This window comes from Balaenoptera borealis, assembly GCF_965194805.1.
Source record: "Balaenoptera borealis genome assembly, chromosome: 7".
NCBI classification, from domain to species: domain Eukaryota; kingdom Metazoa; phylum Chordata; class Mammalia; order Artiodactyla; family Balaenopteridae; genus Balaenoptera; species Balaenoptera borealis.
In genome coordinates this window covers 14,047,666-14,070,836 of record NC_138864.1, presented here as the reverse complement: position 1 = coordinate 14,070,836, position 23,171 = coordinate 14,047,666, and the positions used below count along the sequence as shown (strand labels likewise).

The window sequence follows — 23,171 nt, the reverse complement described above, 5'->3', positions numbered from 1 at the left end:
AAACACCTCAGAAGTCATACAGAAAGTTTTAACCTGGGAATTGAGTTGCCCATTTATCAATATTTCAAAGTGTGTTAGCTGATCATTTCATAAGATTCCACAACATTCACCGAACAGCTGTTGAATGACATGCTGTAGCTGCTTCACTTATGTTCTCTCAGATCCATGTGCTTTCAAATCTGAACCCTCAAATGTGTGTAAATTTGTATTTAGTTTCACAATAAATCTCCTCCCCAAAGTTATCTTTTATAACTCTGGTAGAACAATTGTCATTCTCGCACATGTCAACCTTATTTAGAAAGGCTAAATGGCAAAGGAAAAGAGAGAAGAGATGAGCCTAGAGAGTTGCTCCTTCCTAAGCTAAATTCTGAAAAATGGTCATTGAAATGTTAGAGTCCAGTATTACATTTGACCTGAATGCTAATTTTGGCACCCAAATGAGAAGTACAAATCGATCTTCTTTAACAGCAGAAGTCAAAGGAAATTATGTTGTTTATCTGAAATGCTGATCTCAAATGCATATTCATCCTCAAAGAGCTTAGATCTGTAACTTACACATAATTTCCCAGACAGTGCTCTGGTATTTAAAAAATAAAGTTTGGACATACAACAAGCTTCAATTTGAAGTAGGAGAAAGAGAATGTGATTTAATCCCCCATCGGTAGATGGAAAGATAGGAGCAGCTGGGTAGGTGTGAGTTGTGTTTAAAATAGTGGCATTGACATATATAAACTACCAAATATAAAATAGATAGCTAGTGGGAAGCAGCCGCATAGCACAGGGGGGTGGGATAGGGAGGGTGGGAGGGAGACGCAAGAGGGAGGGGATATGGGGGTATGTGTATACGTATAGCTGATTCACTTTGTTATACAGCAGCGACTAACACAACAATGTAAAGCAATTATACTCTAATAAAGATGTTAAAAATAATAATAATAACCATTGTCTATGCCTGGATGGCCAGACTATGGAATGTTTATTTTAAAAACAAAGCTTAAAATTTTTTTCACTTACTTTAGTTATAGAAGTAATATATAATCATCTAAAGACATTTGGAAGTACAAAATATAAAAGAAAATTACTCAACAATAGTCACATACCTCAAAAAAAATCACTATTAGAGTGCTAATACCATGTCACCTCTTTTCAACGCACTTTAAAAATATACTATACAATAGAAACAATTTCGAATCATTCTTTTTTTATAGCTATCATTGCAAAACAAGTATAGGGCAGTGTGACTAATCCCTGTGAAAGTATTGCATAACAACCTATCAAGTAAATATATCATAATTCATTTAATTATTTCCTACAGAGAGACATTTAGAGTGTTACATATTCAATTCAACCACATTTATTCATCAATATTTATGGAGTTTCAGTTATATACACTGAGATACAGAAATAAATGGTCTCTGTCCTCTCTAACTAGGAAAATAGAGAATTACACACTTAGAATGCAGTTTGATAAAGATAAGCTCAGGTTGATATGGAAGCAGGGAGGCCAGACTCTTACTCTGGTAGAATGAGGTCAGATACCCTATAGAAAGTGGTATCTGAGTTCTTGGAAAAGTGCAGAAAAACACAGATTAGAACAAAAGAAGGAAATAAAAAGCACTTATGTTTTTATTCTTCCTGTCTTTCCATCCATTATCACTAATGATGGGCATTGAATTACCTTAAAATGTTTTGCTAATTTTACTCGCAAAAATGGAACCCCCATTGGTTAATTTAAAAAAAAAATTTTTTTTTAAATCTTTAGTGGAGTATAATTGCTTTACAATGGTGTGTTAGTTTCTGCTTTATAACAAAGTGAATCAGCTATACATATACATATATCCCCATATCCCCTCCCTCTTGAGCCTCCCTCCCACCCTCCCTATCCCACCCCTCTAGGTGGTCACAAAGCACCGAGCTGATCTCCCTGTGCTATGCAGCTGCTTCCCACTAGCTATCTATTTTACATTTGGTAGTGTATATATGTCCATGCCACTCTCTCACTTCGTCCCAGCTTACCCTTCCCCCTCCCCATGTCCTTAAGTCCATTCTCTACATCTGTGTCTTTATTCCTGTCCTGCCCCTAGGTTCATCAGAACCTTTTTTTTTTTTTTAGATTCCATATATATGTGTTAGCATACAGTATTTGTTTTTGACTTTCTGACTTACTTCACTCTGTATGACACACTCTAGGTCCATCCACCTCACTACAAATAGTTCAACTTCATTTCTTTTTATGGCCCCATTGGTTAATTTATAATTTCTTTGACTTCTAGCAAATTTAAACATTTGATATGAGTTTATTATATTTGTCCCTTTAAAAATTACTTTTTATTTTCTTTGTCCTCTTTCTAATATAGTGTTGCCATACTGCTTATTGGTTCATATGTTCTTTATATATTTAGGGTATAATTTTTGTTTATAATGCTTTTTACAAATGTTTTCCCAGTTTGTCTGCCTTTTTATTTTGTATATAACTTTTTTTTTTTTTAATTTATTTTTGGCTGCGTTGGGTCTTCCTTGCTGCGTGCGTGCTTTCTCTAGTTGCGGTGAGCAGGGGCTACTCTTTGTTGCGGTGCGTGGGCGTCTCATTGCGGTGGATTCTCTTGTTGCGGAGCACAGGCTCTAGGCATGTGGGCTTCAGTAGTTGTGGCTCGCGGGCTCTAGAGTGCAGGCTCAGTAGTTGTGGCGCACGGGCTTCGTTTCTCCGCGGCATGTGGGATCTTCCCGGACCAGGGCTTGAACCCGTGTCCCCTGCATTGGCAGGCAGATTCTTAACCACTGAGCCACCAGGGAAGGCCTAACTTTTTTAATATATACAAGAATTTTGAATTTTTAGGTAGTCAATAGTTTAGAAATTATTTCTCCTTTAGAAATCAGCTGTCATATACTATTTATTTCCAGATTTTAGTCTTTTTATATTTAATTGATTTATTTTACATTTAATTTAATTAATGAGTTAGAAGATTTGGGACCTATTTTAGTTTCATACATATAATAACTCTATTTTAAAACTATGTATTCTATTATGTTGAGCTGTCTTATTTCATAATAAATTTTAGTGTCTATTAGGACAATTCTCTCCTTACCAACTTTCTTTTCCAAAATTTTCCTAGCTACTCACATTTGAACATTCTTCATGATAAACTTTGGGATAATTTTAATAAATTCCAAAAGAAATCATTTGGGGGTTTATTAGAATTTTGTTAAATATATTGATCGATTTACAAAGAATTACAGAATCTAATCTCTTCATCAAAGAACATGCTATGTATCTCTATTTGTCTTCTTTTATGTCTCCTAGAATAATTATGTTCTATATAGTTATAAAGTAAAATGTAGGCTTTGTGCATTTTTTGTGAGGGTTATTTCTGCAGGCTTTATTTTTCCTTCTATTGCAAATAGAATAATTTCCCCATTAGCTTTCATTCCTTGTATTGTTTCTATGTAGGAAAGCTGGTATTTATTTTCATTATATTTAATCACCTTTGTCTAATTTTTAATTTTAATATTTTTCAGTCGATTCTTTGGGGTAATGTAGAAATGTACTCAAACTGTCTACAGTTTGTCTTTTCCTTCCTGACCATTTTAACTCATCCTTTCCAACATGAACCACTCAGGTTCTCCTGCAACACTGGGTAGGGGTTGTGAGAGCAGGTGTCATCGTTATGCCCCGACTTCGATGATAATGCTCCTGCAAGTTTTGAGGGATATGTCATATTAAGTTTAGGATATTCCTTTTTATTTGAGGTTGCTAAATTTTAAAAAATTAATCATGAATGGGTATTGAATATTATAAAATGTTTTTCCCAGTATTTATTAAGTTGATGGAATTCCTTTTCTCCACTAATCTGAGCATGTAGTGAAACATCCTGAACATTCCTGGGATAAAATCTACTCTGTCATGATGTATCTTTGAGTACATTGCTCGAATTAATTAATTTTGTTTAATATTTCTGAGCCCACATTTTTCCATTGGTTTGAAAACTTCTATAAAACAGAAGTTTTTAAAAATTGAGGTGTAATTTAAATTCACTGATCGCAATGAGTTCTGAAAATGCATATATCCATGTAAGCCATAGCCCTGAAAAAATAGCATATTTCATCACCCCAGAGAGTCCCCTTTTGCTCCTTTTCAGTCAATCTCCTCCACCCTAAAATCAACCCCTCTTCTGATTTCTATCACCACAAATGAGATGAATTGATTAATTTCCAAGCATTTGTGATTTTATAGAGATTTCGGTTGTAGTTGTATATCAAACTGATGGGTAACATTTGGTTTCCTGCTTAATTCCACTACGATCACAGAACATAGCACTCTATAGAACTTCAGTCCTTCAAAATTGTTGAAATGTGCTTTACGAGCCAGTACATGATCAATAAATGTTCTCTTTGCACCAAAAAGATGTGTATTCTGCAGTGTTGTATTTACATCAGTTACATCAAGCTTGTTCATTGTGTTGCTCAAAACTGCTAAAAATGTTTCCTTTTTTTTTTTTTTCTTTTGTACGCTTGTTCTATCAGTTACATAGAGGAGCCCGTTAAAAATCCCTGGTTACAACTGTGGATCTATTTCTCCTTTTAGTTCTGTCATGTTGCTTTGTATATTTCAATGCTATATTTTTAAGACTGCAAATTTAGAATTTTTATAACTTACTTAAGATTGATCCTTTTATCATTGAGAAATGTTCCTCTTTACCTCTAGTAATGCTTCTTGCCTTAAAAATCTACTTCGTCTGATATTTGTATAACTGCACCAATTTTCTATTAGGTACTATTTACATGGCATAAGTCTTTCTATCCTTTTAATTTCAACCTTTCTGTAACTTGCTATTTAAGGTGTCTTATTGAAGCACACACAGCTATTATTTTTTAATTCTGTCTAGAACTTTTGTATTTTAATTGGGGGTATATCAAATTCCATTTAAATTTAAAGTAACTGCTGTTAAAAAAACAACTTCAGTTTGCCTAAACATATCATCTTACTATTTGTTTTCTATTTGTCTATTCTTACTTTATGATCCTTTTGCTTTCCTTTCTTCTTTTGGATTAAATATTTTTATCATCCCATTCCCCCCCCCCATTAACTTGTTATTCATTCTTTTTCTATTATTTTAGTTGTTACTCTAGAGATTATAATATTCATTCTTGATTTATTAAAGCCTGGTACTTTTATCAATTCCCACTCAATGCTAGGACTTTAGCACACTTTAATTCCATTTACTCCCTCTCTCCTTTTGTGTTATTATTGTGTATATTTTAATTCTATATATATTTAAACTCCCCTTTTTTTTTTTTTTTTTTTTTGGCTGCTTTGGGTCTTTGTTGCTGCGCGCGGGCTTTCTATAGTTGCGGCAAGTGGGGGCTACTCTTCGTTGCAGTGCGTGGGCTTCTCACTGCAGTGGCCTCTTTTGTTGTGGAGCACAGGCTCTAGGCACACAGGCTTCAGTAGTTGTAGCGCGTGGGCTCAGCAGTTGCGGCTGGTGGGCTCCAGAGTGCAGGCTCAGTAGCTGTGGCGCGTGGGCTTCGTTGCTCCACGGCATGTGGGATCTTCCCGGACCAGGGCTCGAACCTGTGTCCCCTGCATTAGCAGGCGGATTCTCAACCACTGGGCCAGCAGGGAAGCCCAAGACATTATTTTTATTGTTCTATACAGTTCCTATTTTATTTATATCTAGCCACGGCTTAATCCCTTCATTCTTCTGCATCCCTTCAGACATCTCCACAATTTTATCTGGGATTATTTTCTATCTACCTAAAAAACTCCTTTTAGAATTTCCTTTAATGTAGGTCAGCTGATGATCTTAATGTTTGTCATTAAAATGCCTGTATTTTACTTTCAATTTTGAAGAATATTTTTTACTGGGTAGTATATAATCTAGATCGGCAGCTAATTTCTTTTAGCATTTTGAAGCTATCTGAAGGTCTTTAGGCTTCCAATTTGTCTTTGAGAATAAGCTCTTGATCTTACTGTTGCTCTACTGCAGGTAATATATCTGCTTCCTGTGCCTATTTTTTTTCAAGATTTTTCTCTTTGTCTTTAATTCTCAGTAGTCTACTGTGATCTGCCTAGGTATGGTTTTCTTTGCTTGAAATCCTGCTGATATTCACAATGTTTCTTGATTCTGTGAGTTATTGTCTTTCATTAGTTTTGAAAAATTCCTGGCCACTATTCTTTAAACTATTGCTTCTTTTTTTTCTCTCCCCTCTCCTTCTGATGCTTCAATTACATGTGTGTTAGAACATTTAAACACATACCTTACGTGCTTTACAGTAAGTCCCCTACACATGAACCTTCAAGTTGCAAACTTTCAAAGATGCAAACATGCGTTCACATGTCCAATCACGTAAGTTAGTTCACCTGTCTGGCATACATTGTCATGTGCATGCATCCTCTACAAGTGGTTGTGCTTTTGTGTACTTTACTGTACAGTACTGTATAGAGTACAGTAGTACAGTATCTTTATTTCAAGCCCAGGATGTCCAGGAGCAAGTGTAAAAGCAACAGTGCTGTAGCTGGTACTGCTGAGATTCACAACTCAGGAAACGGCAAGGGGATTTTCTTTATTTGAGGAGGCACTGTTAGTTTTTGAGGCACAGGACCCAAACGTAGAACGGTACACGAAGGTTGCAGCAGCCATTCAGAATGCAATCCAGTGCTACTATGTCATCTGTGATGAGAAAAAAAGAGCTACTACCCAGACATCACTGGATTGTTTTTTCAAGAAGATAGATACAATTGAATCCAGCAAGGAACCTGAACCTATGCCATCAACATCAGGCATGAGTGAAATTGCAGCTTGCCCTCCATCTCCTATCGCTGACAATCCTTCAGCTCTACCATCTCCCACCTCCTCTCCCTCCTCCAGTCAGTAACTCTTCTTGCCTGTTCACTTGATGCCAGCCCCTGTATGCCAGCTGTTGTACTGTACTACTGTACTTTTCAAGGTACTGTACTGTAAGATTAAAAATGTTTTCTTTATGTTTTGTTTGTTTTTTATGTATTATTTGTGTGAAAAGCATTATAAACCTATTACAGTACAGTACTATATAGCTGATTGTGTTAGTTGGGTACCTAGGCTAACTTTGTTGGACTTAGGAACAAATTGGATTTAACGAACCTGCTCTCGGAACTGAACTCGTTCATATGTAGGAGACTTACTATATTCTCTTTTCTGAACATTATGTCCTCTTATCTCGTGTTTCATTTTGCATAATTTTTGACCTATTAAGTTCACTAATCAGGTTCACTAATTTTTTCTTAAGTTGTATCAAATCTGTTATCAAACCCATCCCTATTCAGTCATAGTTTTAGTTTGGGGGGTTTTTCCCCCCAATTCTACAAAGTCCATTTTATTCTTCTTTGGAGTTCTCAGTTCTATGCTGAAATTCTCTATCTTGTCATTTAATTTCTTGAAGATATTAAACAGAATTATTCAAAAAGCTGTCTTTAAGATTCAGTATCTGGATCTCCTGCTTGCTTATTTCTGTTTTCTGTCTTTTCCTCTTAGTTTTTAAGATAATTCTTTTTGTGTGCCCCTTTTAAAATTTTTAAATGTGCCAGACATTGTGTATGAAATACTGTACAGATAATGTGTGGCTCTGGTTGATGGTGTTTTTCTCCAGAGGGGATTTACTATTGCGTTTTGAAGCTGTTCTTCAGTCCTTGGCAGGGCTGGTCTATTTCCTTTTTACCGACGCTCCTAGGCTGTAGCATTCTGGGGTGCCAACTGCAAGTCTCGCGTGTTTATCAGCTCTTTCTCCTTAGTAGATCCTAAACTCCAATTTTTCATCTCCCCAGCCTGGTGAGATGCCGAAAGTCCTACTTACTTTCTCACCCTTTCAGTCATTGCTTTGGAATTATCAAATGCCTCATGGGAAAGTGGTGCCATTCTGGGCTGCCCTCCTTTCCAGGATCTTAGTCATCCAAGTTCTTGCTGCTTTTGAAACTCTCTGATGTTTCAAGTAGAGGACTGTTTTAAATTCTTTTCTAATAGTTCTCAGTGAGAGTATTGATCACAAGTGGACTAGCTCATCATCGCAAAACTCTAAGCAGAGCAGTGACATGAGCTGATTTAGATTTTAAAAAGATCACTCTGGTTGCCTTGAAAATAAACTGTGTGGGATGGGGGAGGAAGAAGGATGGAAGCAGGTAACAAGAGAGAATGCTAATTGTGGTAATGTGGAAGTGAAGAGAAGTGATCAGATTCTGGATATATTCTGAAGTGAAAGCCAAGAGGATTTACTTATAAATTGGATGAGAGGTATGAGAGAAAGAGAGGAGTCAGTGCTGACGCCAAGGTTTTTGCCCTGAACCACCAGAAGGATGGAGCTACATTTACCCAGGTGGGGAAACTGGGCAGGAGTGAAGGATGATCAGGACCTGACTTTTGCTCGTTACGTTTGAGATGCTAATTTGGCGTCTAACAGGTGATGTCAAGTGTATACTTGAATATATGAGTCCGAAGTTCAGAGAATGGTTGGAAGCTGAAGATAAAAATTTTGTAGTCATGAGCATACGGATGTAATTAAAGCCACAAGACCGGATGAGAGCACCTTGAAAGTTAAATATAGAGAAGACTGCAGACAGTATAATAGTGCCTGTTTCATAGGGCTGGTGTGAGAGCTTAAAAATATTTATCCACCTCTTGCCTCCACGTCCTCCTCTCAACGTGGGCAGCAACCAGCTGCCCCGGGCAGCTTCCGCGTGCTGTACAGCAGCCCTGATCTGAGTCTCATCACCCCTCCTGAGCCGCCCAAGGGAAGGGATCGTGAAGCTCTGGCTGGCAGCTCCTACGCCTTTCATTAACGGAGGGCTCAGGTTTGCAACTCTCAGATGCTCAGCAGGTGCGTAAGTGGCTGACGCAGCGGGTCCTCCAGCCAGAAGGGTGGTGCTGTTGGTCGCCTGCAGACTGCCCGGGCCCACCCCGAGGCCGCCCGCCAGGCTGCACCTTCTCCCCCTCGGCTGCAGAGGGCGCGCGTGAGGCACGCGGCGCTCCGGCCCCGCGGAAGCTCAGCGGGGGCCGAGGGGAGGGGAGGGGCGGGGCCGAGCGCGGGGCGGGACCGGACGGCTAGGAGGCCGCCGGTGGCACTCTGTGCGCGGCGCGGGGCAGAGCGGTTGGTCTCCTCAGACGTTCTCGAGGCAGCTGGAGGCGGGGCCGTGACCCGCTGGCAGCTCGGAGCGAGCCGGGCGGCCGGAACGAAAGAGCGTCCGAGCGCCATGATTCCTCTGGAGAGGCCGGGCAGCGGCGGCTCTTCCCCGGCCGCCGCCCCCGGCTCGGGTCGCGTCGGCCGGGGTCTGAGCACACCACGCCGGCTGCCGCCCCCGCCCCGCGGGCTCCTGACGGAGATCCGCACCGCGGTGTGCACCGAGCCCTTCCAGGACGCCTACAGCCTGAGCCCGGGCCGGGAGCTGGGCAGGTGAGGCGGGCGAGGGCCGGGCGGGCGGGGAGCAGATAAGTGCGGGAGGCCGGCGGGGGCAGATAGCGCGCCGGAACCGGGCACAGAGCTGGGTGCGGGCGGCGATTAGGGCGGCAGGGCCCCCCGGCCACCCTTGCGCGCGCCGCGTCCCCCGAGCCGGCGCGCTCCGCCGGCGTGTGCTGTATACCCTGGGTAGCGGCCGTGAGAAAGTCTCCCGCGTGGGTCCCCGAGAACCTTGACCCCTTCCTCTGCTCCGGGCCTTTCGGCCTCTGTGGTCCTTGGCTCGGTAACTTAACGAGACGGCGTGGGAACCACGCTGCGAACCTTTACCCGCGGCGGTGAGTCTAAAGCCAGAGCAGAGGTGTGAAGGCAGCTCTGGTGTTGCCCCTGGAACTTGTGGGTTCCTGCTTCTCCCTCTGCGGCTGTGACAGAGCAGAGAGCAGAACGCCGAGCGTGACAGCTTCCTTTGCACCAGCGCTGGGCGAACTTCTGTCAGCCGCCTCCTGCTGACTTCAGTTGCGGTTTCTTGGGTTTGTGCTGCTCTCGTTCTGAAATGAGGTCCCTGCGCCTTTTAAGTTCAGGTCGGTTTCACTTGTAGGCTTCGGGCCCTCGTCTGACTTTCTCAGCTGAAAACCGGCCCTTGCCTTCTCTTCCCCTCCCCACTCTTGCTTTGTAGGGGTCGGGAGGGCTTAGAACTCGGTCTCTTTTTAAAATTGCACAAGGTGAAGGCTGTTTGGATCCTTTACATCTTGTACGTTGAAGAGGAGGGGTCCAAGAGTGTGATAGGGGTTTGGGGAGCGACTCCCTTTTTCTTTGAGAATAGTTTGGAGAAGTTGTCAAAAGCACAGGCTTTGGGGTCAGACCCGAGCTCAGATCCCCACCTTGCTTGCTCTGTGTGCCTTTGGACGGTGACTTAGACTCCCCAGCCTCTCGTTTGCCACCCATAAAATCAGCATAGTGACAGTGTCTCCGTCGGGGGTGTCGTGAAGATGCAGTGGCTGTAAAGCACAAGCCACTGGGCCTGGCACATAGCACATGGTTGCAAAACCGCGCCGCGTTGTAATGGGGAAAGGGCCCGACAGTTGTAACAGCCTTCACCTGGGGCTCTTGGAAAAAGAAGTCCTTGTAACAGTGATTACAATATTAAAAACAAACTGCCTTACAAATATTAAGGTAACTTTTAGAAATAGTTTTTTTGGCAAGGAAACCTACCTTAAAAGTGTCTTATTTATTCCAAATGTTACAAGGAGAAACATCTTTCTGGGAGAAGATTTACTTCACTGTGCTAGGCACTAATTAACTGGATCTGTGCACGCCTTATGACAAAGGAAGAGGTAGACAGCTATTGACTCATGTAGGTATTCTAATTGGTCAAAATTCCAGACATTCTGAAGTAACCCTGATTTCTTGAAGAAGGAAAACTAGGACTCTCCGTTGTTTGGTTGTCTGGCTTCATTCCACAAAACGAGAACATATTACAAAACTGAAATGTCTTCAGGTGGCAAGCACTGTCTTGCAGACTTTGCAGTAAATGATTTAATCTGAAAAAAAATTGATTTGCGCCCTACCAGCTGTGTGACAATTCCTCCGGGAATGTTTCAACTTTCATTTTACTCTCTCTATTATAAAATTAGCTCGCCTATAAAGTGTGTTTGTTTGAAGGTTATGACGTTTTCTACATATCTCTTCTTATATAAATTTCTTTACGTAAGTAATAATTCCTGAAGCAGCAGAACAATGCAGTTAGATACTTGATATAAGAGCCTAAAACTGAAAAAGAGAACGAATGTATTTGTTTCTTTTTGGTTCTCTTTTCATCACGGAGAAGTGTAATGCAGTAGTCAAGAACATGGACTTTGGAGTCAGACCGTGATTGAGTCTTGGCTCTTTACTTACTAGTTATGTGTACTTGAGTAAGTTACCTAACCATTGATAGCCTCATAGAGTTGAGAGAACTAAATAAATTAAACACATCTGTAGCATAAAGGCTGTACTTAGCTTCCGGGGCGCACTCAAAAAATGCAGTTCATTGTGTAGCTCAGTGAATGGTATTTTACATGTAACCAAAAGGCAAAAACAGGAAAATGCGCACGACCTCAAAATACTTCTTGTCTGTTGCAAAAGTAATAAAACCTCATTCCAAAAGACAAGAGAACTGTTCAGAAGTCTCAGGAAGTAAAAGCTCTGTTTTGTGTTAGAAGCTCTTTGTTTAAGGTTTATAAGTTTTGCCTGTGTGTTGTAGTTTTGACATAATGAAGTGTGTTTATGTGTATTCCTTTCTGTAGTAAGAAAAGTTGCATCTTTTTCCAACTGTTAACTCTGATTGCATTTCTGATATAACGAATCGATCTCATGCTGATACAGAACTTAATTACTCACGTTGTATTTTAACGATGTGGTATGAAAAACAAAGATTATTCATTTTGTTCTATGGCCTTTCATTTAGTTGAAAATGTTGAAGAGGTGTGAAGAGCTAACTGTCCAAACACAGAAACTGAGTTCTTTTGGGTGTTCCCATTATTTTATCTTACAGAAATATAAAGCTTTCAGTGAAATGGTTGTTTGGAGAAAACATTTTAAAATGGTCGATATTGATTCCATAGTAATGAAAGTATGTAATGTTGATTATTTTAAGAAATGTCACATTTCTTTCAAGTCTCCAGCAGAGTCCATAGCAACCTAAATGTGGGTAAGTATAGGATGTAAAATTTGCTTTTATTGCTGGAAGCTTGACTTATTATTCCTGAGGCTTGTTACCTTTCTCTGAGGCAGGACAGGTGCCAGTGGAAACCACAGTAACGACGCGAGGCGCAGGAGCCATGACCTTGAGTTCTGAGAATTTTTTTCAAAGTGTTGACTTCTCGAGTTCTAACCGATAGTGTAGGAACACAAAAATGTTTCTAGGAATTTTAAATTATACTAATTCCACATCAAATGATTTGCCTAGTCCTCAACTTGAACATTTATTGACATACTCATACATTTTATCTTCAGAAAAAAGAGATCTTTAAAGTCAAAAGAACATCTTTTGTTTTTTATATTATTACTTACTCATAGTTGATGTTTCCTGTGGGGGGAAAAAAGGTATAAATATGAGTTCTCTGCTGGAACGGGTCCTTCATAAATGTATAGGGCTCTACAGTTTTACAGGTGCTTTCACTTGCATGATCTCATTTACTTCTCATCACAAGCAGGTTTGGGAGTCCCTTTTTTCAGATGAGAAAATCAAGACACAGATTGAGTCTTGTGAGAATCACCTGAGCTGGGACTCTTTGAAATCACTTCCATTATACCACAGATGTTTCTCAAAGAACAATCCGTAGTCTATCTTGTGGCTAAAGCAATTTCCCATCGTTTTTATGAGCAGACAGGTTAATGAGTTCCAAATTGGAACAAACCCTGCCCAGCTTTGGTGTCATATGCTTCCCTCCCCGGTTGTGTCACCCACCTTGGTCCTTGGACTCTTTAATCAATATTAATGGATAAGAGGCCAGAGGAGCGTTCCAGGCAAGGCTTTACTGGGACTCCGTGCTGCAGCACGAGGGAACGAAAACAAGAAGCAGGTGCCCTTGCTCGCTCCCCAAGGTGGGGGGGGGGGGGAAGCTGGTCCCTTAAATGGGGTGAGGGTGGGAGCCAATGGCTGGGTCGGGCTGGAGGGGTGGCTTCGGTGGTCTGCCCACCCCCTTGGTGGTGCTGTGTGCAGGGATCACGTGCAGCCCCCCACTTTTGCTCGCAGCTTCTCAGAAGTGGCAGTTGGTCTGTGGCCTTTTTGTATCTTATTGTTCATAATTGACCGCACCTGCGCATGCGTGCAGTTATTCGTAGTCCCTTAGAGTTTCTTTGTATTCTGTTGCTCGAGGAGATGTTTGTCCAGGTGCAAGCGCTCAGGTGAAGGGTCCCAGGTCCCAGCCTGTCTCAGCTGGGCCTTACGGTAGACAGGGACGTCCTATCTCATTATCCTCAGAGCGGTTGGGAGTAACAGGAACAAGGAAGGATTTTTATCAGAGAATTAGAGGGTGTTCGAGCCGAAGGGGATGCACGGGTGGATGTGTTTCGGGAGGTGGATGTGCTTTACCTAGATTCCTGTCTGTAGGTAATGGCTTCAGGTTTAGTACCTTACAGCTACTTAAGCATATGTCATAAATTGTAAGCTGTAGTTTCTTTAGAAATAAAGACCCTTGTTAAATAATACTATCCATGTAGAAATTGCACCTTGTTTGAGGAAAACTGTTATTTAAGATTTCTTGGCAGTTTATCATTAGTTTGAAAAATATTTCCAGTTTTGGATAATCCAATATTTTTGGATGGGTAAAAACAGTTGGCTATGTTTGTGATTCAGCATCAGACATTACTTAGGAAATATGGCTCCTGCTCTAAGGCAGATGCTTCATTAAGTCAACTGTTTTAATTTTGAAAAGTTAGGGCTTACAGTGTTAAAAGTAAAATCCTAATTTAAAATACATAAACCTTCAACTATAGTCCAATATAAAATAAAAATTAAATTTAAAAAATACATAAACGGAAGGATTTAATGAATTTCAGCCTCTTTACAAAACTACAATAACAAAATTTTATAAAATCTGATTATTGAATCAAGTGCATTAGAAAGTTAAGTAGCTACAGTCATTGATTCACCTGTTCAGGAAGGGAAGAAGGAACCCGACTTATAGAGGGAATTTATGCATCTAGTAGAGAGTTCAAATTAGATCACCTCCAAAACTCCTCTGTTCTGTATGATTATTTTTTTTACAAATTATCGTAGATCTGAAATTAATGCCCCAAACAATAAAAATAGCTGCTGTGTACTGATTACTGATCATTTGCTGGATGCTACACACTTTGGAGATGTCATTTTGTTTAGTGTTCACTACCCTGCAAGGTTAGTGCCATCAACCTCGTTTTACAGGTGAGCAATCTGAGACTCAGAAAGCTTGAGCAAAGTGCCCAAGATTACAGTTACCAGCCAGAATTTAAAACTGAGTCTGGCTTTTAAAGCCTTACCTGCTCTTGTCACTTATGTCGATGTCTGATCTGATGGACTCACTGATTTTTACACTTAGGGTCAGTAGATAGTTTGAGTTTGTTTTTTTGTTGTTTTCCTTTCAGAGGTAAGGAAGACAGATCTTTTCTAGGTCTTTCTTGAACGGAACTTCTTTGCACTTAAGGCATTACCCCAGTGCTATTAAGCAAATACTGTACTTGCATATTGAGCACGTAAGGCTCTTTGGTAGGCTCTGGAAATTATTCCCAAATCTAACAAATCAGTCACTACACCCTTTATCGGCAAGCTGACATGCCACATGGGAAAGTCTTATGGGGAAAATAACATTTGAGCTGGGCCTGAAAGAATGGGTGGAATTTTACTACTAGTAGTGATGAAAGATACTCCAGCCATTGGCAAGAAAACAAATAAGCACAGTGCAGAAAAATTCAATGACGAAGAGAAGGGCAAGTAGTCCATTGTGGCTAAAACATTAAACCTTATGAGGTTAAGTTGCCATAGAACTTTTCTTTTAACAGAATAGCATGAACAGTGTATGTACTCAGGGTGTTATCTGATGTCATATTTGAGCACCTGCCATGTGCGGGGCTCTACACATGGAGATGCAAAGATGAGTAAGAGGCCAGGTCCCTGGAACTCATCCTCCAGCCAAGGAGACAGTCTTAGGGCAACAAATTCTAATATGTCAGACCAACTTTAATAGAATACAGGGAGAAACAAAGCACTTTACTGTAATCTATTATAGAATCAAACCTGGAACCTCGGAGCTCACTTTTATTTTGCTTCTTCTATATACCACTCAAATCGCATCTATAGTTTTTTATCTTTGCCTGAACCTTGTATATTTTATTATCTGTTCACCTTTGTGTGGCAACCCAACACTGGAACTTATATTTGGAATCCATCTAGTAAATAAAGTTCTCTTTACAGAGAAAAGCACCTCAAACTTCTCCCATCCAAAACCTAACACGTTCCCCCTCCCTCTGCCCCCCCCGCAAATCCATTATCATTCTTCTCATCTTTCTCACAGTGGATGGTACCACATCACCCAGTACCCAGGTTAAAAATCTCCAAGTCATCTTCCACTTCCACCTTTCCCTTCTGCCCTCATCTCTGCCTGCAACTCAGCGTGTCAGGAAGTGCTGAGGGATCTTGACCTTGAATGTCTTGTAAATGCATTCTCTCTTCCCAGCCTGCACTGCTGGTACTTTCCTTCAGACCCCTTACCTTGAATTATTTTCTTGGCTTCCCTAGTTTCTAGTTAACACTTGATAATACACTCTCAGACCTACCTTTTAAAACATTTACCTTACTTAAAAAATTCTTGTAGGTGCCCATTTTTACCCTGAGAAATAAAGGGCAAACTCCTTAGCGTGTCGTACCTACAGACCCTCACTGTGCCTTCCCAGGCTCTACCAGTTGGGCACTGGTAAAGCCCAATCCTTGTTCTGAGGAAGTTTAGACTGGTGGGTCTGACTCAAAATGTCACTTCCTGTTGCTATCATTGTTTATCCTTCCTTTCTTACCACCCCGGAATGGGTTATCATTGAGTTCTGAAATGTATTCATTTCTGATATTCCCCCCCCCCCAAAAAAATGAGTAATGAAAATCTGAGTTCTCAGTTTAGTGTATAATAGTGAACTATAGATGTTTGTGAAATGAGTGAAGAGCTCCAAAAACTGTAACAACGATGTGATCCAGGAAGAATTTCGGGTAAGCCAGCAAAGGAAGTAGATGTGCAGCAGACATCTTGTGCCCGTTGAACCTCATCAGTCTCAAGTCTCTGCATGTAACTGTGGCCCCTAGTGTCAGAGAAATGTCATTTATTTCATGCTTTGGAGAGCCCTCAGTAACTTAGAGTTGAGGTACAATCACAGTTTTTACCATGAAGTTGTGGTAAAGCATGCATACTAGAGCCCCTGTGGGTGTGGAATTTAGGGACACTGTGACGGTGTTAATTCTTAGTGTGTTCACTAGGACCCCGCACCTTGAAGGCCGAGTCTCACAGTTCTGTGTACCGCGTGGCTCTACAGAAAGAATGGTTCCCAGAAACCTCGTTTCATCTTCTGACTCTGAGTAGTTTTAAGGGTTCCCCTCCCAGTCATTCAGAGATGAAGGCAGTGCGCGTTTCCTCAAACCCTTGTGATCTGCTGCCTTGCTGTCAGTTTCAGTGGTGTGCAGTATCAGAATGGTAGAAGAGTTTTCTTCAGCGTGGAATAGTGCACGGGTTGGCAGGCTACTGCTGGCTGCCTGTTTTTGTAAAGCTCACCAGCTATATAGAATGATTTTTACATTTTTAAATGATTGAAAAAAGTCAAAAGAAAAGTCATATTTAATGACATGGAAACTATGTGAAATTCACATTTTGTGTTGGTAAAGTGTGTTTTTTTTTTTTAAACCCAGCCACCCCCATTCATTTACCTGTTGTCTCCAGCTGCTTTCACTCTGCAACAGCAGACTTGAACAGTAGTGATCAGACCGTCTGGCCAGCAAAACCAAAAATATTTGCTATCTGGCCCTTTACAGAAAAGTTTGCCCACTCCCAGTATAGTGTATGATATGGGGGAAAGAAAAGGGTAGACCTACAGCCATGAGGAATGCTTCCTCGAAAACAAAGGTGGTGTCAAGAGTAGTGATTGGAGTGGGAGGAGAGCCGTGGGACCTACTGTGGTGACCCAAAGAAATGGGTGCCTGGCCACAGACATCAGATAAGTTTAGGTCTCTCCCCCTGTGTTTGCCTCTGGCCCCTGAATTAAGCAATGGTTCTTCTGTAGCAAGGGTTCCCAGAGTTTACAGGTTAGTGATGTGTGGGATCCATTTCTCTATTGGTCTTTGGAAATATACCTTCAGGCCAGATAGGTAAGAAGTAGTATTTTACTACTACACAGTACTGTTGCCTTGAATGTTAGGTATGGTAGCAATAGATATCTGTGTGTTTCATGTGAGAGTACTTTGAGGGTAGTTCAACCCAGCCATTTCTAATTTAATAGCAAGACGCTTGTTGTCAATTATGTTGGTCAGTTTTTTACAAAATAGGCTTTCTCTTTTTTCTCTTCTTTTGAAACTTCAGAAATATAGGTATAAAAAAATCAAACCATTGATGATTTTTTTCTCTTCCTTAAAGGAATCCAAAGATCATTAGGAACCTTTTAAAACTCAGTGGAGATGTTATTAGCCTAATGATTTTGTGGCGTAAAATAAAAAGAGGTGTTAGTCTGTGATGCATAGTTTATTGTTTAATCTCTCTAGTAATCTGGAAAGCCTTTCGCATTTCTGTTGAACACAGAGAACTTTGTTCTGAATTAGGGTGCTATTAGGTAGATTGCCACCTAATTGAACATCTGTAGGGCTGTGCCTAAGGATTTTTTCATGTAACATTTTTATTGCTGATGGTATAACAGAAATACAGAGGGCATGAAAATCATGGTTAACAGTAGCTAAGAAGGAAGAATTATTCCTCAAAATTGCGTCAGTAGTCTAGAATGCCGGGCCCAAACCTAGAAAGTAGAATTTAACAGAGCAAATTAAAGCCTTGCATTGAAATTTTTTAAATATATTTTTAAACCATAGTATGAGGACACTGGCTTGAAAAACTCCAAGAGGAAAAAGATCTAGGTCGTTTATTTTATTTATGAAATATGGAAAACCTGTCAAGTTTTTTTAAAGGCATATTAAGTTGTACTGTGCCAACATCAGCAAAATAATAATCATGTAACATTTTGATGAGATTATACTTGGCGCAGTTGCTTCAGATTCAGTTGGCACATTTTTCCAGCAGTTCTATGAGTCATGACAGTGAGGCGATCCCAGAACCCTAAGGGGATGCGGAATGATTAGCTGTGTCCAGTACTTGATAGACTGTCATGGGGGGTCTTCTATACTGCTCAGCAAAAGACCAGGACTACAGCCCTTCACTGGAAGCCAGGTTTAGGCTTGTAATGAAAGCCTTGTTAAAATAGTATGCACCCAGGAGTGGAAAAGACTACCTCCCAGTTTGAAAGAAGACATGGCTTTGGCATTTGACAGTAGGTTAAAAAAAAAAAAAACTATATGATTTCTAAGTTGCCTTCCAACTTGAGTATTGGATATTTATGGGTGATGATTATTACAACTTAATGATTTGTTTGATTACTAAAATTTTTTTGAGTACTTACTATGTGGCAAGTACCATGCTAAGCAATTGACATGTATTATAGTCTTTAATTCTCACAACAGCGCTGTAAAATAGGTTCCGTTTGTGTCCTCTTTTATAGATTAGGAAAATGAGATTTTTCTTAAATAAGAGGTTAAATAAATTGCCCAAGGTTATGCGTCGAGTGAGTGGGCAGAGCCGTTTTGGGGATTCAAGCCCACATCTGTCTAATTCCAGACCTTATCCCTTAATCAATATGCTATACGTATCCCCCATGTGACTTGTTTATTAGTGTAATAGCATGGAGTGGAGTGTATCAAAGTAATGTTTGTTGTATCTGTCTTTATAGGAAAACTAGACATTTCCAGCTGATGCAGTAGTTGAAATGATGTCATATAAATGAGATCCCTAACTTTTATAACCTTGGAAGGTGATAGTGTCCTCTTAGAGTCACTTAGTGACAGTGAAATTCATTATTTTAGGAATTCTCATAACCGGTTTCTCTTAAAAAGTCAAATGGCTTTTTTAAGATTTAAATCATTTTTATGTATAAATGTGTGAAAAATTGTTATATTTATATATAACGCTGCAAAAAAATATTGGCTTTAATATTTGGTTTTGTATTTAGAAGAATGAATCTTACAGATGTACACATTACATTTTATTTGATTAGAGAGGTGTTTCCCAAGTTATATGGCTACTTTTATGATTGCATATGACCTAAATTTGAATATCCACTGATGACTGTTGGGAAATTTTATTAAAATTTATCATCTCTGAAAAGTCAACTTTAACAGTGAATGTGTTTTGTGTAATTCTAGGGGGAAATTTGCAGTGGTGAGGAAATGTATAAAGAAAGATTCTGGAAAAGAATTTGCAGCAAAGTTCATGAGAAAAAGAAGAAAAGGCCAAGATTGTCGGACAGAAATAATTCATGAAATTGCTGTTCTTGAACTAGCACAGGACGATCCTTGGGTCATTGATTTACATGAAGTCTATGAGACGCCATCGGAAATGATCCTAGTTCTGGAATAGTAAGTATCGTCTCCCTTACTGAGTTTGTTTCATAGTCCACACTCCTTTATCGGTGCCACTCATCTGTGATAACGTGGCAGGCCCTGGTTCTTTAGAAATCTGAAGATTTTCCAGAACTGTTTAGTGTGTTCTTCTTATTCATTTGACATATCCCAAATTTGCAAGGATGCATGTATGTTATGTTTTTCATTTTCACTCTTTAATGAAATTCCTTTGAAAATAAGTTCTCTTATGTTCTTATTAGAGGCTTTCTTAAGAAGGTAAGTGGCACCAAGATAATATTAAAATAAAAGGCATTTTATAATCCCGTATATGTTCATATAGTCTAAGTTATTAATCCTTCTTTCAGAATGATTGTTTTGATTCATACTATGTTTCCAATTTGGGTAAATAAGTAAGGACAGCAGAGAAAACAGCTTTGGAAAATGAAGGACAGTTTTTTCTTCTTAAGAAATCCTGTTTTCCTCTCTGCTTCTCCTGCCAAAGGAAAAGATTGATAGATTTGAGTACATTAAAAAGCATTATTAGTACATAATATGAACACAAAATGAAAAGACAGACTCGGAAAAAATAGTTCTAATATCTGTTCGCCCAAAATGATTAATATTTCTTTAATATGTAACTAGATCTTACCAATATACCCAGAAACATGAACCTCCCAGTGTAAAAAAAAAAAAAAATGGACAAAGAAAGGATATAAAGAGAAATTCCACACAGAAGCCTGTGTAAATGGCCTATACATACATGAAAAATATTGATTCTTACAGTTTTTATAATGTAAATTTAAAAATAAGTTGCCGATTTCTCCCTATGTAAGATCGTCGGATATCATGAAGAAAAGTGATACTCATGACTTGGATCATCTCATTTATACTACAGGTGGGAGTATTACCTGGTGTAACTCTTCTGGAGAACAGTGTGGAGTATGTGTCAGAAGCCCTAAAAATATATATACTCTTTAACCCAGCAATCTCACATACACAAATTTTTTCACAAGGAGATAATCAGGCCATTGTGCAAAGATGTATTACAAAAATGTTTAGTGCAGCAGTATCTACATAACAAAAAAAGAAATAATCTAAATGTTTAATGGTAAGAGGTTGGTGAAATAAGTGATCATGTCATGAGATGGATTGCTCTGCAGTCATTTTAAAAGATATGGTAGATAAAGATGTACTACATAGAAAGATGTTTTAAAATATTAAGTTAAAAAAAAAGAAACGTTACAAAATAACATGTCTATTATTACCTTGTTTTTATTTAAAAGTTTATAGAGGGAGAAGTCTGGACGGCTAAAATAGTGTGTTCCTCTTGCTAATATAATTCAAGAGCATTGTGTTTATATATTTTAATTCAGTAATTTCACTTGTAGGAATCCCTACAAAGAAAAAATAAAATGTGAACAATGAAAAGCATGAAAGTGTTTTCCATTGTGTATTTTACATTATAATAGAAATATCCGCAAATGATCAAATGCTTAAGAAATGTAGTCGCTGTGGATTATATCTCTGTGCAGTTGTTTTTCAGTTGTTAAAAAAAGGTTGGTTAAGAGGATTTTGGTCTTCGGTTTGTCCTGGAGAGGCTCCAGCTAGGATTGGAAATTGATCCGGAAGAGACCCTCCAGCCATCATCTCCTCGTTCCTCTCCCGTCCTCCCAAACCCGCTCTTCAGCCTCCGTGCAGGTCTTCAGTCTTCCGTCTACTCCTGCCTTTTCTTCCGTTATATTCCCTTCCCTTCTTGGTCGTTACTGCAGCTAGGCCCTCCCCAGCGCCTCACCAGCGTTACTTCCTTCTTTCTGTTGCTCTCCCTCTGCAACTCCTTCTGCCCGTTTGAAACGTGGGACGCACGCTGTGTGTCCCTCCTCCTGCCCGTTCTTGGGAGTACTTGTGTAGTCTTCAGTCTGCTTATTACGAGGGTGGGAGTTGCATCCTCAGCTGGGCTCTTGGTGTACTTGGGTAATTCTTTACCTAATCTCTCATCCCCTTCTTTTACCATCCCCGGCAGGCGGGCAGGAGCTAATCAAAACCTTGACCGCACTTACTGTGTCACCCACTTCCCACCTGTTAGACACCGAGGCTTCTCTTCCTTTACGGAGGAAATAAAGGCCATCAGACACACACGCCTCGGCATCCCTCTCTAACTGCTCTCACCTGCTTGCCTTCCGTTCCGGGGAAGAGGTTCCACTCCTTAACTCGAAGGCTAAAACTCTGACATATGTTCTTTAATCCTCTTCCTTTTCTAGGACTTGAGTTTTATGTTTTAGTCACTTATCTAGCCTCTCTCAGAGCCCCTCTCCTCTAGTGATTCTTTTCCCTCCATCTTCCAGGATTTCAGTCACTTCTCTCCTAAAATTCCTGGTCCTCAGCTTTGACTCTTTCTGAGCTAATGTCCTGCCCTTCTCTTTCCTTTACCGCTGTGGTCTTTAAAGGAGTCGTCTGAATTCTCAGCTTCCCTCACCTTCCAGTCAGTTTTGTTTCACTTCATTGATCCATCCGTCTGCTCGTGTGCCGACCCCCCATCACTTTTCAGTCTCCTGCCACCCGCTGTCCTCAGACTTTCATGAGGTCATCAGCCCTGTTTGCCAAAATCGATCGCCTCATTTTAGTGTTCATTCTACTTCTTACTCTCTTTAAACACTTGATATTATACCTTCTTCTCCTGAAGTTATGTTCTTCCTTGGCTTGCAGGGCCCTCTTTTATTTTTTAAATCTTAGAGCCTTTTCCCCTTCATCTACTATATAAATACAAGTGCTCCCCACTGTTCATTAGTGTTACTCTTGTCATACATTTCTATTCTGCACGTTTACCCTGGATGATGACAGTCCATTTTTGTGGCTTCAGCTATTTTTTACATGCTGGTTATTATTTCCAAATCTTTATCTCCAGCGTCAGACCTTTCCCTCAGCTCCAGCTGCTCTACTGCATATCCCTGAATCCACCTGCACATCATGACCGATGCACGATCAATATGTTTTCACCCCTGCATTGCTGCCCTTCTAATGCCCATGTTTCTTTGTTCCCCACTTCCAGTGGTATCCCTGTTTATTTCATCACTCAAATAGAAACCTTGGGTCTATCCTTGATTGCTTCATCTCGTTTAATGCTCGTGTATAATGAATTACCAAGTCTTCCACTTGAACCTCTCCCCTGCTGGGCCCTTCTTCATTGTGTTTGCTGTTTCTCCTCTGTGTTGGGTCCTCTCTCTCCCACGGACTTTCACAGTAGCTGCTTAGCTGATCACTCTGGCTTCAATTCTAGGGCATCCCTCAGGCTCCTGTTGGATAGGTGACCTACACATAGATGTGGCAATATTATTCCCTTGCTTAGAAATCTTTGGTAGCTTCTGTTGCTTCCATGATCATGTTTCTAGAACTACAAAACAGTATGATTTGGCCAAACATTTTTGTGTTCTACTTTTTGTTTGAAGAGGAAGTCTTAGAATTAGACTTTGGACATTGAGATATCAGAATTCTCGGCCATGTCAACAGATTGTTGTTATGGAAACAGGCAGGTTCATGATTACTGTATTACTCATTCCACCTGCCACGTGCTCTGGATACTAAGGTGCTGGTAATACAAAAGTGA

The 23,171-nt window shown here is 40.2% G+C and overlaps 1 protein-coding gene across 2 annotated transcripts in view; it reads left to right on the top strand.

Moving 5' to 3' along the window:
- Window positions 1-9,071: 9,071 nt before the first annotated feature.
- STK17A (serine/threonine kinase 17a) overlaps window positions 9,072-23,171 on the top strand; it is a 38,778-nt gene continuing 24,678 nt past the window's right edge. Inside the window, exons 1-2 of one of the 2 annotated variants that reach the window (XM_082399866.1) lie at window positions 9,072-9,417; window positions 19,373-19,585. In XM_082399866.1, coding sequence (XP_082255992.1) covers window positions 9,218-9,417; window positions 19,373-19,585 — 413 coding nt within the window. In that variant the 5' untranslated portion in view covers window positions 9,072-9,217. The remainder of the gene's footprint in view (window positions 9,418-19,372; window positions 19,586-23,171) is intronic. The other variant, XM_082399867.1, reaches the window with a different exon arrangement.